At 54.4% G+C, this 13,421-nt stretch overlaps 2 protein-coding genes across 2 annotated transcripts in view; both read left to right on the top strand.

Annotated features, from left to right (window-relative positions):
- The window catches only part of VOLCADRAFT_92322 (uncharacterized protein), a gene marked incomplete at both ends in the record, with an annotated part of 15,150 nt that extends 11,864 nt beyond the window's left edge, over positions 1-3,286 (top strand). Inside the window, 8 exons of the mRNA XM_002951757.1 lie at positions 347-437; positions 752-820; positions 976-1,116; positions 1,697-1,742; positions 1,981-2,045; positions 2,113-2,160; positions 2,507-2,584; positions 3,017-3,286. Of these exons, the coding sequence (XP_002951803.1) occupies positions 347-437; positions 752-820; positions 976-1,116; positions 1,697-1,742; positions 1,981-2,045; positions 2,113-2,160; positions 2,507-2,584; positions 3,017-3,286 (808 nt within the window). The remainder of the gene's footprint in view (positions 1-346; positions 438-751; positions 821-975; positions 1,117-1,696; positions 1,743-1,980; positions 2,046-2,112; positions 2,161-2,506; positions 2,585-3,016) is intronic.
- A 2,316-nt stretch (positions 3,287-5,602) lies between these two features.
- On the top strand, positions 5,603-7,874 carry VOLCADRAFT_92321 (uncharacterized protein; the record flags this gene model as incomplete). Its single annotated transcript, XM_002951756.1, has 4 exons — positions 5,603-5,676; positions 6,124-6,259; positions 6,701-6,929; positions 7,504-7,874. 4 exons carry the CDS (start codon positions 5,603-5,605, stop codon positions 7,872-7,874), a joined length of 810 nt encoding a protein of 269 aa, XP_002951802.1.
- Positions 7,875-13,421: the final 5,547 nt, after the last annotated feature.

The raw sequence follows: 13,421 nt of genomic DNA, 5'->3' as shown, positions 1-13,421 counted from the left end.
TGTGTGTGTGTGCGTGTGTGTGCGTGTGTGTGCGTGTGTTGTGTGTGTGTGTGTGTGTGTGTGTGTGTGTGTGTGTGTGTGTGTGTGTGTGTGTGTGCGTGTGTTGTGTGTGTGTGTGTGCGTGTGTGTGTGTGAAAGAGAGAGGGGCTGATGAGCCTGCTGACGTACGTGCAGGTGGGCGGCCATTCCGCCCTCCACCTCCACCTCCACGCCGGCATATGGTATGAGGATCACTTTCCTTTACCACTACCACCACCACCACCACTAACCACTAACCACTAACCGCTACCACCATGCACCCACACAATCTTTCCCCACCAATCCACCTACCCCCCTGGCCCCCCAGGGGCGAGCTGACCAAGCTGGGTCGGCGCATGGCGGAGTTCCCGCTGGACCCCATGCTTGCCAAGACACTGCTGGCGAGTGAGACGTACAAGGTACGTGCGTATCCGTACAACGCGCACGCCTTGTACGGCATGACACAAAAAGGAGCTGCAGGGCCGGACTTCGTCGGAGCTTCTTGTTTCGTTTTAGGGTTTTAGGTTAGTTGTCAGGAGGATGTCATAATACACGTTTCACATCGGGCTTTTGCAGATCCCCGCGGCATGCGGGGCTTCTACGAGGGAAAATATCGCGAAGCTGGAAAAGTGCGTTTCGCGAGTGTTTGTACGAGTGTACTGCCCTCAATGTACGTAAACGTACCTGCGTATGTATGTATTGGCAACAGCCCCTGACATTGTGGTGTGTGCAGGTTTCGGAGCAGATTGCGACCGTCTGCGCCATGGTCTCAGTGGGCTCATCCATATTCTATCGACCCAAGGTAACCCCCCAAGGGCCCCACACGCCCCCAACCGGCGCCCACACGCCCCACCTAGCTGTTTGGGTTCGGCTTGCTTTGCCACCGGGGGTTTCCTTAGTTGTCCTCGTTGTCCCCGGGATTGCCCCCTCCACTCACGCACCTATCCGGTGTCACAGGACAAGGCGCTGTACGCGGATAACGCCCACCGCAACTTCGCACGGGGGGGTGTGGGCGACCACATGGCGCTGCTGGCGGTGTACGACGGGTGGGCGGAATCCGGATTCAGCACGCAGTGGTGCTATGAGAACTACATCCAGGTGTCGTACGTGTGTGTGCTTGTGTGTGCTCATGCTGGTGTGGGTGATGCACTCTACATCCCAGGGCCATGGACATGTCATGAGTGCCGGTTGTAATGATGCCATGGGCTTTAGCCAGGAGTAATCTGATTGGAGGTTGGAAGGGCTCTCGGGGATTGGGGTGATGGGCTTGATTTATAGGGGGACGTCAATCCAAAGGGGGGGGCGCCCGTGCGGCAGGCAGCACCGTTCCTTCCCGGTGCTGTCCCTTCCAGAGCTGGGGAAAGGGTGATGGGGCCGCCTGTGTTTGTCGGTAACAAGTGTTCATCCATCCGTTTGCCTGCCTGCCTGTCTACCTGATTTTTATATTGTCTTTTTTGTCTGTCCGTCTGTTGCCATGTCTGTCCATCTGCACCCTCCACCCCGTTGCTATGTTTAATGCTGTTTTAATGCTGTTTGCTTCCTTCCATTGCTCGACTGGTGGGACCCACTGCGATTCAACAACCGCCAGCATACGGCGACGTTCCCCTCCCGCCCTTTCTCCTCCCCTTTGACTACTTACTCCCCCCCGCCCCCACCCCCACCAACAATACGGGGATAGGTCCGGTCCATGAAGCGAGCTCGCGACATTCGGGACCAGCTCGTGGGTGAGTGTGTGTGTGTGAGGGGGGGGGAGAGGAGGCACATGCAGGGCAGTGGGGAGCCGGATGTGGAAACGTGGCAGGGACCACGTGGGGCGCCTCGGGGTGGTGTCGTGACAGCGCAGGCCGTGACAGGGCGGCGGGGAGGCCCGCAGGGGGCCGCTCCCGAATCGGACCTCAGCCCCGTCATGATAACGCAACGCGGCCGTCCGCACCCCTGCGATGACGTCATCCCACCTCGCAGGCCTTATGGAGCGTGTAGAGATTGAGATGGTGGGAGACCCGATGGACCTGGACGGCATCAAAAAGGTGAGGAGGAGCAGCAGGCGGGGTGAGGCGGCATCATGAGGCCGCTCCTAACCTTTCCCGCGCCCAGGCCCCCCAGCCGGCTCCGGGTTGGACGCACCATATCGGGCGTGTGAAAGTGAGCTTAGGGTTCGTCTACTGGTCGGGAGCCCCGTCGAGGCAACACCGGCAACACAGGTGGCCGGTTTCGGCAGGTGGTGCCGGCATCGGTGGCAGCGAGTGGCGCAGTGGGTTAGCAGCAGTAAGGCCCCCAGCCGTCGCGAGGTGTGGCGAAATCTGACCTTAACCCAGATAGTTGCCGACAGACAGACAGATGGACAGACAGATAGACGGACGGAAAGTTGCCCTGGCACGCACTGCGGCGCTCAGGCCGTCGTTGCTAACGCCCCGTTGCTAACCCTAACCATGGGGGAGCCGGTGGCTTCCGTTTCCTAACCTCCGCCCCCCCCTCGTGTCCTGTTTAGGCCGTTGCTTCGGGCTTCTTCTACCACACTGCGCAGCTGCGAAAGGACGGCAGCTACCGCACCGTCAAACACCCGATGGTGGGTTCAAAGCGATACAACCGCGGGCTGGGAATGTGCGCCCCCTGGCGTTGTGCCCACTTCCTGTGGGTCCAAGTCCAGCCCTTACTATCACTATATGCATGCAGAAGAAGGAAGAACCGCTAAAAGCGCTGCCCTGTCATGCTGATGTGTATATGTATGCCTCGACATGACCAGTGTTCTTGTCCCCGATGTCCTTGTCACACGTCCAAGCGCTCCGAACCCTCCTCCGAAAACGCACCAGGAGTTCGTCAGAAGCCTTTAAGTGCTGTGCTACCGCTGTCAGCCCCTCGGGGCGCGCCCGCCTCATTCGGTTGTTTGTTTAACGCCTCATGGTCCGCCGTCTTTCTTCCCTCCTTAAACCCCCTCCTTCACCCCCCTGCCTGCTTTCCTTCTTTTTCCCGTTGTTCTTGACCCCCATAATGTCCCCAGATGGTCAACCTGCACCCCAGCTGCAGCCTCAACCCGCCTCGTCGGGAGGGGCAGCCGCTCATCCAGTCGCTGCCGCGCTGGGTGGTGTACCACGAGCTGGTGCTCACCAGTAAGGCCTTCATGCGCACCGTGAGCGAGATTCAGCCGCAGTGGCTGGTGGAAATCGCGCCGCACTACTACGACCGCAAGGACATCCTTGAGGAGGGGGCCGGCAAGAAGGTGCCCAAGGCGGCCAAGGCCAGGGCGGCGCTGGATGCAACGGCGGAGTGATCTTGGGCGGGTGCTGGGTGGGGCCCTGGGGGCTGGGTGGATGGGGTGCCGGGAGAGAAGAAGAGGGGTGGGTGGGATGGGAACGAAGGAGGGGGAAGGGGGAGGGTTTGGGAGTCTGCATGCGGGAGGTGGGATCTGGGTGAGGGTCGTTGCGGAGTGCACGGAGGGTGCACGACATGTCTGGTGGAGCCGTGTAGAAGGGGGGTGCAGGGGAAGGGGGGGAACGAGGGCTGCAGTTGGCGGGTGGGCGTGCTGTGATGCGAAGCGGTCAATTGGCTGTGGGGCGTCCTGTCGTCTCGGCGAGCGCAACGGGCGGGTGTCATGGTTGAGGGTGTTTTGGTGGTGGGCCAGTAAGCAATAGTTCGGTAGATATAGACGCTGTGACCGCTGCGGTTGTTTAGTTAGGCACTTAATTTATTGATTAGCGGAGGCAGCAGCAGTTGCAGCAGAGACAGCAGCAGCAGTTGCACGTTTGCGCTTGCAAAACCATCTGACGTGGTGAAGCAACTATGATAGTGTTACGGCTACTCACCGAGAACGTTTTTATGACCAACCTAACCGAGTCTGTTTTTTCAGCTTTCCGACCTGTTCACAGCTTTTTGTTTCAAGATAACCAAAATCTTATATCTGTAATTTGCCGGTGGCTGACCTGGACGGCAACCAACTTTCCTCCTCATCTACCATGATCGATTTCCTAAGAACCTATTGAGGTCTTGCACATGTATGACAGAAAGGTTCCAGACTCGATAGGTGTGGACTGGCGTTGAATGCTATGAAAGGGAGTACGTGCCATGCACCCCAAAACGCGCCGCGTTCGGCGTTCGCTTTGCCCGGTTGCACGGCAGAGCTGCGCGGCACAGGGCACAGGCCAGAACGGCAGACGTGTCAAGCGGAAGCGCCCTGCCTGGGTACCCTTGAATTGTAACGAAAGGACGGGACAAGAACAGAAAAGGGCAAAGTAGGGAGGATTGAAGGGCCTGGGGAAAGGAGACTGAAGGAGCAGTCGAGTGCACGGCCGAACGCACCGGGTTGGCAGGCAGCGCCTCGATGGTGGGCTGCACTCCAGGCGGTTCTGTGCGTGTAGGCCGACCGGGTGGTGCAGCGTTGATGCTGTAATTGATCCGGTAAAAATATTCCTGGATGCTTAGTGGTGCTGGGCGCTGGACCAGCTTCATGGGAAGGTTGAGCGAAACAGAGGGTAAGGCGGGGACGTGCCGGGAATCAAAGTGGTTACGTTTGTGTACGGATATTCCCCTATCACACACACTGTGCTTGCACACCGGGCCCACTCGGAAATCGTGAATCTGACTATGGGCAATCAACACGGGCTGCAGGCGGGGCGCTGGGCAAGTTGCGTCGCTATTGCCTAGCTAGGGAAGCAGCGCAACGGGCCTCTGCCCTTGCGTGGCGGGTGTCGAAAGGCGGGCTGGCTTGCGAGCAAGCTCCGAGAGGGTCAAAGTTTACGCCACGGGAATTATCGTAAGATTACTTAGGGGAATATCTACCAAGGCACCGCGGATGTTAAGGGGCAGGTATTCGGTGCCCCTCCTTCGCACTTGATGGGGATGCATACCGGCCCAGGGGAACTACCCGACAGGCTGCGTCTTCGCTTAGTGGCTTTGGATCTTCTCGATGAACTGAATTTCATTTATTTCCAAAACTGCTACTGGCGTTTTGGATTTGGAAATGCTCCTGACAGGAAGCTAGAAGCTAGATTGCCGAATGTGTAAGCTAGCTTCCGGACGGAATGACGGAATGCAGTCAGTTTAACCACAGATATTTACATGATAATGAAAATAAGGATGAGATGTTGTTGCATTGGACGGTGCAATGTGATTCAATGGATATACGCGTGCGTCAGTTATCACAATCATTCCCGACGAACGGACGCAAAAGATGTTCTTGGAGTTTGCAGCAATAAATAACATTTTCGTGTACACTTATAACGCGCTTCACCTACTGAAATGCTGCTATCAAGACGGTATGTGTCACAATGCGTTAAGCAACAAAAGGCAGGCCGATTTATTCACATCGCATGCAAATCAAAGAGAATATAATGAATCAAGGATCTGAAGATAAATCGACCGACCGGACTCTCAGGACGCGCTTGTCCGCTGTGTACCTCGTGACTGTATGGGGGATACTCTACAACATCCCTGCGCCTTATGGTTTTATAATATATTTAGCACTGTACACATAAATTCTAGTAGGAAATAGGTCGGACGATACAGCGCTAGCAGTGTTGGTCTAAGGCCGGACGAGAGCCGCCGTAAAAACCGATTTTGGTGATTCATCAGTAGGCTCCTCTTAATGAGTATGCCAGGTCATAAGCTTACGACACTGCTTGCACTAAGCGTGCTGGCGTTTAGTTGCTTGGTCGAAGGCCACGGGTGAGACCGTAAGAAGTGATCATCCTTCCGAACACTCGAAACGAATCAGCTGAGCTATGACTAGAATCACTTAGCTGCATTGCTGCTGATTTGCAGAGGAGGCCTTCACGACTGGTCATTCCTTCCTGTGCCAACACCTGGTAGGTTAATCGAATTACGAAGACAGTCCTTGTTGACGCAGGGCTACTGCAACTGCTCTGCAAAACCTAGGGGGAAAACCAACTGAGGAAATCAAATCAGATCGGTGTCAAGGGACAGTAGCTGGTGTGCTTGCGGACAAGGAGGGTTGCCCGATGTTGTGCATCCCACTCAAAAGCCGGGAACTTTTCCAATCCTTGCCTCCGCAGGCAAGGAATTTATTCGTCACCATGTCGCTTCGTGCTCCTTATGGACCACTATCGACCCGTCTCTGGGCGTCCTGGGCCCGCTGCCCATGTTTCCGCCCAGCGGCTCCAAGCTCACGGCTACGGGCTCCGCCTCCATCTTCTACTTTCTGGATGGCAACTGCACGGACCGAGCTACCACCAGCATCGACATGAACGTCAACCTGACGCTGAATGGACAGCCCTACGCTTTTAAGCAGGTGAGCGCGAACCGCTTATTGCTTGGCCGTAGGCGCCCCTTAATGTAGTTATGCAAAGGCTGCGAAGACCAGCCAGCCACTGGCTACTTTAATGGATGGCTAGCTGGACCCTTAGCTGGATACCTTTCTGGTAGTTCTTTCCATTAGTCAGCGTTACTCATATTCAAGCCGCTTGCAGACCTATGCAATTTAAGTTGGATACTACTAGGCTAGGATTACAACGAGTTCCTAAGCTTCGATCCTAAGATCCGAAATGCGTTGATAATATGTTCATCGTGAATGCAAAAATTTCATCGTGGCTAATCTCTGTTAATTCTGAGATCCTATGATCTCAAGTTGCCCAGATGATTTTCCTTACAATGAATCTTAATGAAAATGGATGCAATTCGGTGGCTTTCATTCAGGCTTGCTAGCCCGCGACTTGCGACGTTGCTCGTACAGGTTAACGGTTACGGCTTCATCGGCAGCTGCAGCAATCCCAACGACCTGTACCGCCACAACGCCTCACTCGGCGACAACCGCTTCAACCTGATGTGGTTTCGGAGGGAGAACACCAACACCACGGAGGAAGGACATTTGTCGGGTGCCGCCCCCAACGTGATGATCTCCCGTGCACCGCCCGCCACTGACGCCCTGCGGTCGCTGGTGCTGTTCCCCTCGCCAGCAGACAGTAAGTATGTCGAACGCAAACCGCTTTATGCCCGTGCCTGACTTAAACCGTAACCTTAAACCCGACAGACAGGCACGCAGGTGCTGTCCTAGAGTTGGCTAGTTTGCCTTGTCTGGCAAACTCGTTAGTCGTTCTTTTCGATTGGCCTGTCCGCATGCTGATCATAATAATCATCATCATTATCTGATGTAGCCTGATGAGCTGATGAGCTCCCCCTGTCTAGGACGTTTCTTAGCACCGTGAGATACGTTGTCCGCCCAGTGGAGCGTCTCCGGTCGGGAAGGTGGTAGGCCGGTTGCTTGTGACAACAAGGCCGGGTCGGGAGCCAGCAGATTGGGGCCCGTGCATTCCTGCATCACGTCTATCTGAAGACCACATATAGAAGCAAAGGACAGCACATCACCGCAGAATACGGACGCATATAAGCCTGGAACGCATGCATGCATGCGGCTGCACTGGCTGGGAACCGTAGCCATGATGGCCATGGGGATTTAGGAACTGACTGCCGGGTGCGTCGTGCTGTCTGTCGCCCCTTTCATCAACCGTACACCCTTCCCGCCCTGGTGCCGTGTAGGCGACCCCCTCTGCTGCGACCTGGTATACAACCCGCCACCGCCCGTGGACTTCTTCACCCAGGGCTCCTTCTGCCGGGTCCCGGCCCCACCGCCGCCGGCGCCACCCAGCCCGCTAACCCCAAGCCCCAATCCGCCTAGCCCGCCGCCTCCAAGCCCCAAGCCGCCTAGCCCGCCGCCTCCAAGCCCCAAGCCGCCTAGCCCGCCGCCTCCAAGCCCCAAGCCTCATGGCGACAGCCCCAGGCCCCGCCCTAGCCCCCGGCCTAGCCCCCGTCCTAGCCCCCGCCCTAGCTCCCGGCCTAGCCCCCGGCCTAGCCCTCGGACTAGCCCCCGCCCCAGCCCCCGCTCCAGCCCCCGGCCTAGCCCTCGTTGAGGTAACTTCTGATTGCGACACATTGGGCTGTTGATCCAGTCGTGCAGCGTTGCCTGGATACGGTCAACTGCTTACAGTAAAGAGATATGTGTCTGCCACATGGCACCACTACCCGCCTGCTAGGCATTGCCGCTTTCAGACCCGCCTTCAGTTTAGCTGCAGTTGTTTTGCAGTTGCGCCCTCATGAACCTAATTGGGCTGGATGGACGGAGCCAGAATGCTGCCCACGCCCTTTGAAACCCCCGGGGGGGTACACGTGCTGCTGCTACCGTCCTGCTCACATGTATCCTTACATCCATACACTGGCACCAGCATATTGGAACCCCCATAATGCTGTAGCCCCTCTGCTCTCGCTTCGTGAACAAGAACACGCGGTGCGTGATTGTTCCACATTCTTGCGTATTGGGTTCTTGGGGGTTGAGCTGCTTGTCCGTACCTTCGTTTTGCTGGTCTTCAGTTTTTTTATGTGTTGCTGTTTGTTGCTTTCGCTTGTTTGCAGCAGTGTCAGGCAAGGTTCTGTAGCCCGCCATTATACATCCGGCCCCGCGGTTTCGAGTGATTCGGAGCGGTGCGAAATGTGTGTGTGTGTGAGTGTGTATAATTAAGTGCGCTTGTATTACTTGGTGCGCTTTGGCAGCTTATACAGATTAAGCTTGCGACAGGTGTGTGGTGCGCCGCCAGGTTGCTGAACTAAACTCCACTCCGTGTTGGTGTATGTGGCGCCTTCCAAGGTCAACAGCAGCTAAGCTGCCTAACTAACTTCCGTTTTGGATCGGGGAAGGAGCCAATTCGAGACCTGGAGGGATTGTGTAGCGTGGGGCATCGAAGTCGATAGTCAGCGTGAAGCGTGGGTTGTTGCAGTGCGGCGGTTTGTTCCCAGTGGCTTCCTGGACGCTTGGTACAGCTCATAGGATGGGTGAGGAACAGGCATGCATGTTGAGAACGTACATGCATATATGTATATATGTATGTATGTGGTATATGGCATGGTTCGACATATGTACGCATCCGCAAACATCTGTCTTTCCGTAATTCATGTTCGTTTTGCGCGAGTTTCATTTCTTAATTGTGACAGGCGCTTGTTAATTTATCGTTGTGCTGTGCTTTGAGAAGCAAGGCGAAGGGGGCCTTGCGGGGTTTCCTGCCCCTGAGTGCCCGCCGCGTGATGTGGTGCCAGGGGGACGGCTGGGCTGTTGGAGAGCTCACACACACACACCGGGCTCAAATCCGCCTGCCGACCCCTCGGTGTGTGAGGGGTGTTGAATTGGGAGGTGGCAGCCCATCTTGTGGACGGTGTAGGACGTGATTATATCAACTTGCGACCTGACCAGGAACTAAGGTGTGGCGCCGTTGATCTGCTAGATTTGGTTGGATGCTGGTGGTGAGTTGCTGAACCCAACGAATACATTCTGAAGTCGGACGGGGTGAATGGATTAGGGTGCCCCTCTTGCAGGGGAGAGCAGGGAACTGCCTCAGGCAAGGGGGCCGCTGGTGAAGCTATACCACCCTGTAACATCATACACACGTGCGTGCGTTCGTTCCTTTACGAGAAGGGAAGGTGTTGACACCATGACGGTGTTAACACCAGGGCACGGCCGGAGGATGCACCGAAGGTTGGAAATGAGCGAGTGTCCTCTCATCCTCCTTTATGCCGATGACATTAGTCTTCTGGCAACGACAGCGGGGCGCATGGCGGAGCTGCTCAACATTGTGGACATGTTCTGTGATGATTTTGGGATGCGGCCAAATGTGTCGAAATGTGAACACCTCGTTTTTGCAAGTGACAGCGAAACAAGGAGTGCTGTCCAAGCATCGTGTGATGAGCTCAGGCTGGCTGCCCAGGCCGTACTGCCTAAGGAGAGTGCACGATATCTGGAGTTAGTGTATGGCCCGAATGGCAATTGCGGGCCTGCCGCCAGCAGTTGTACGACACAGCTAGAGCAGCTATGTTCGCGTTGGGTACAAAATTGGATAAGCTAAAGTTGTTCGCCCCGGATGTGAAGATGAGGTGTTTTGACACGCAGGTACGAGCAATACTGTTGTATGGCTGTCAAGCGTGGGGGCCGTTTATGCTAGCTGAAGGCTCAGGAGGCGGAGTGATGCGAGTAACCTTGCAGAGGGGCCCTTCGAGGCATGCCTAATGGACGGGGCAGTGCAGCTTCAGGTATCTTTCATGCGACAAATTGTAGGAGCTGTCAAACCAACGCAGCGCAAACTTTATTTTACTATGCTTAACCTACGCCTCCTGTTCGCTGAATTGTCGCAGCTACCCCTACACTACCACGTTTTCAAATAGATTGTGAGGTTTTGGAGCCGTGTCCGTTTACAGCGTGGGTCTGTGGCACGCCAAGTTTTGCTACAGGAGGTCGAAGAGTCCCTCTTCAACCCCGAAGGGGCCGGATGGGGGCCACTACTACTCCGTTTTCTAAGTTATCTGGGGCACGACGTATGGAAAGAGCCCCGCAAGGGCTACACGAGTGGACGAACGAGTGGACTGGCTGATGAACAGGCCAAGGTGTGGTATTGGAGTTCAAGGACCGATTGGTGAGTGGTTGGAAGCATACGCGTCTATTAGATGTTCAGCCAGACATGTACCCGTCAGATGGCAAGCAACCAGGAATTCACATGGCGAAATATAGCTTATGCATTAAGGCGTTGCTGTTGGGCGTTGGCGGCTAACAGAGCGCGCAAGGGACGGCGTTATATACCTAGGGAGGAGCGAAACCCTGAGGGGATGACAAGGAAGGCCACAAGGTCTTGTGGAATACTATTAGCCGTAAGGCGAATGTAATTATATTACATTAAATAACAATGCCGTGTAATGAACGTCGTTTTCTAGGCCAACGGACTCTAGTACCTAGTTTGTTCGGTGCTAAGCCTAAAGGTTTCCAGGGCTGTCGGGGCTTTGCGCTGCGAGCTCTTCCTGAACGTCCATCACCCGGGTACCCGCAGTCTGCCATTTGAAGTCACTGAAATCGTTCAAGGTACCTTCGATAAGTACGACTAAGTACTGTGTTGTTGAAGGTTGTCCTGCATGTAAGATATACATCTGGAAGTTCGTTGCAGGTTACGGGTCAGCAACGCTGCCGGTGCAGCAATAAGCGTATAGCTGGTGCATTGACGGTGCGAAGAAATGATAGCGCAGCTGTAGTAGCAGTCCCTTACCTTACCTTATGCGTTACAGCGAAGACGTTTGGTCGCGAGGCCGGGGTAGGGGAACGTTTCGAGAGTTCGAAGACTTACGAAGAGAACGGTGACAGCAAGGTTTTAACCCTGAACACTAGCATAGTGATACAAAAGTGTCTGGCCGAAGCACTTCACCAGCTTCTCCACCTGCAGGGTGACTTATATGCGGCCCACTTGCCGCCATCTTCATTCCTGGAGTCTTGCAGTGTGAAGATCGTACGCTACGTTGTGATAGCGTAACAGAAAGTGAGTTCTACAGTTGAGGAGTACGGTTCATATTTTCAGTACCGTACCGCTGCTGTGGTTAAGCTTTAATAGCTTAATATATTCTCAAGGTAAATGTAGCCAACTACATCCCTTTCCTCAGAAGCGAACCGTCCGGGGAGTGCCACCTCTTGTTGTGAACAGGTGCTTTCCGTTTCGGTTGTTCTGGGGTAATGTTCCCGGGGTGCTACCGAAGGAGAGGTGGCCAGGACCACTTTCCTCTTCGGTGTAGGTTGCCCGGATTTGGCCGCCAACCGTCGCTCATAATCGTCAAAAGATTCGGCCGGGGGAACGGACTGACGCAGGGAGTCTTCCGGTTCATAGGTGTTATGACTGGAGTCATAGCCTTCCCATTTAACCAGATATTCCCGTCGTGTTTTGCCGGTTCCACCTCGGATCTTAACATCACGATGGTCAAGTGTTATGACTTGAGTTAGTGCCTCAACCATGTAATATGGCTCTTCATCAACTATGAACGGGGGCGGAGGTTGTCGTGTTCCATCATCCTTGAAAGGTTTGAGCAAGGATACATGGAAGACCGGATGGAATCGGGAGTTGGCGGGTAACTCTAGTTTTACGCATTTTCTCGCACACTTGCGACAACCTTATATGGCTCAATAAGTTTAGGCAGTAACTTCTTTTTCTCCAGGTTATTTCTCAACTGGATGTCGCGGGTGCTGAGCAGCACTGATTGCCCAACCAACCTCACAACGCACGGAACGCCGGCGCTTGTCGGTGTCATCACACCATCGGGATTACGCAGCCTTGAGACACTGTTTTGCTTGTTCAATAGGTTTGCACGTGACCTTGGGATAGAAGTGCGACAGGCTATTCAGTCGTCAGGTGCAAGCCAACCGGCTCAAGTGGTTAGTTTATACCGTTAAGGGTGGCAACCGTTGAGCGCTGCCTCGAGGTATTGATGGCAAGCTCGATGAGTGGCAGATGTTCTTCCCAATCATCCTGAGTTGGCGAAATATAGTGCCGAAGTGCCTCTTCCAGTACGCTGTTCATTCGCTCGGTTTGACCATCCGTCGGGGGTGGTAGGCTGTACTCGGAAAGTTTCCTTCCAAACGTTGCTTGTAAAGCGTGTGTCCTGGTCAGGAACACTATTCTGTAAAAGGCCCTATTGTTTGGAAATCGCAAAGCCACACAGAGGCGGGCTAGACCCTCCGCACCGACGGATGTAAGCAAAGTGCGTCATCTTGCTCAGGCGATCCACGAATACTACTATCGCGTCATGCCCATTGCGGGTTGTGGGTAGCTGTGTGACCAAATCCATTGACACACTATCCCAAACGTTATCTGGAATGGGAAGGGGTTGCAGCAGTCCGCCGCTTTCGATTTGAAGCCTTATTGCGCTGACAAGAACTTATGTCGACTTATGTCGACGACAGGACAGTCGTGTCTCCTGGCCTTTTTGGATATTGCTAAAGCTTACGATTCCTTAGATCGTAATTTTTTATTTGAAGCAATGGATGCTATGGGCGCAGGAGCAGGGTTCATTAGTTGGACTAAAATTCTGTTATCTGATACAGCGTCGAAAGCGGTAGTAAATGGTTTTTTTTCCCGTGAAGTTGCTCTTACAGCGGGTGTGCGACAGGGATGTCCGTTGGCACCGTTGCTATACTTGTTTGTCGCGCAGGCGTTACTGTGTTGGTTACAGTACAACCAAGTGGGGATTCATTTACCCCAAAATAATTCAGAAATGGTTACAGGTGTGCAATTTGCTGATGACACGGAAGTTGTTTTAGAAGGAATCCAAGCAATTCCGGCTTTCCTTGAATGTATGAGGGTGTACGCACAGGCTTCTGGACAGCAACTTAACCTGGATAAGGTTGAGCTGTTACCTCTCGGCACCCACCCACATATAACAATAAATCATGACATGAAGGTCGTACATATGGCTACGGCTCTCAATCTACCTTTTACGGATGTGGGAGAAACCACAGGCAGGGACTGGGATGTGCAACTAGACAAAGTCTGGACTAGGTTTCGACGCATTTCGGTGTTAAATCTTTCCATTTTTGGGCGTGCACATGCAGCGGCTGCATATGGGCTGCATCGTTTTACGTGGCATATGGAACACGGGGGGTTTCC

The sequence above is a fragment of the Volvox carteri genome (genome assembly GCF_000143455.1).
Source record: "Volvox carteri f. nagariensis unplaced genomic scaffold VOLCAscaffold_25, whole genome shotgun sequence".
Classification (NCBI taxonomy): domain Eukaryota; kingdom Viridiplantae; phylum Chlorophyta; class Chlorophyceae; order Chlamydomonadales; family Volvocaceae; genus Volvox; species Volvox carteri.
This window is presented reverse-complemented; position numbering and strand designations above follow the sequence as displayed.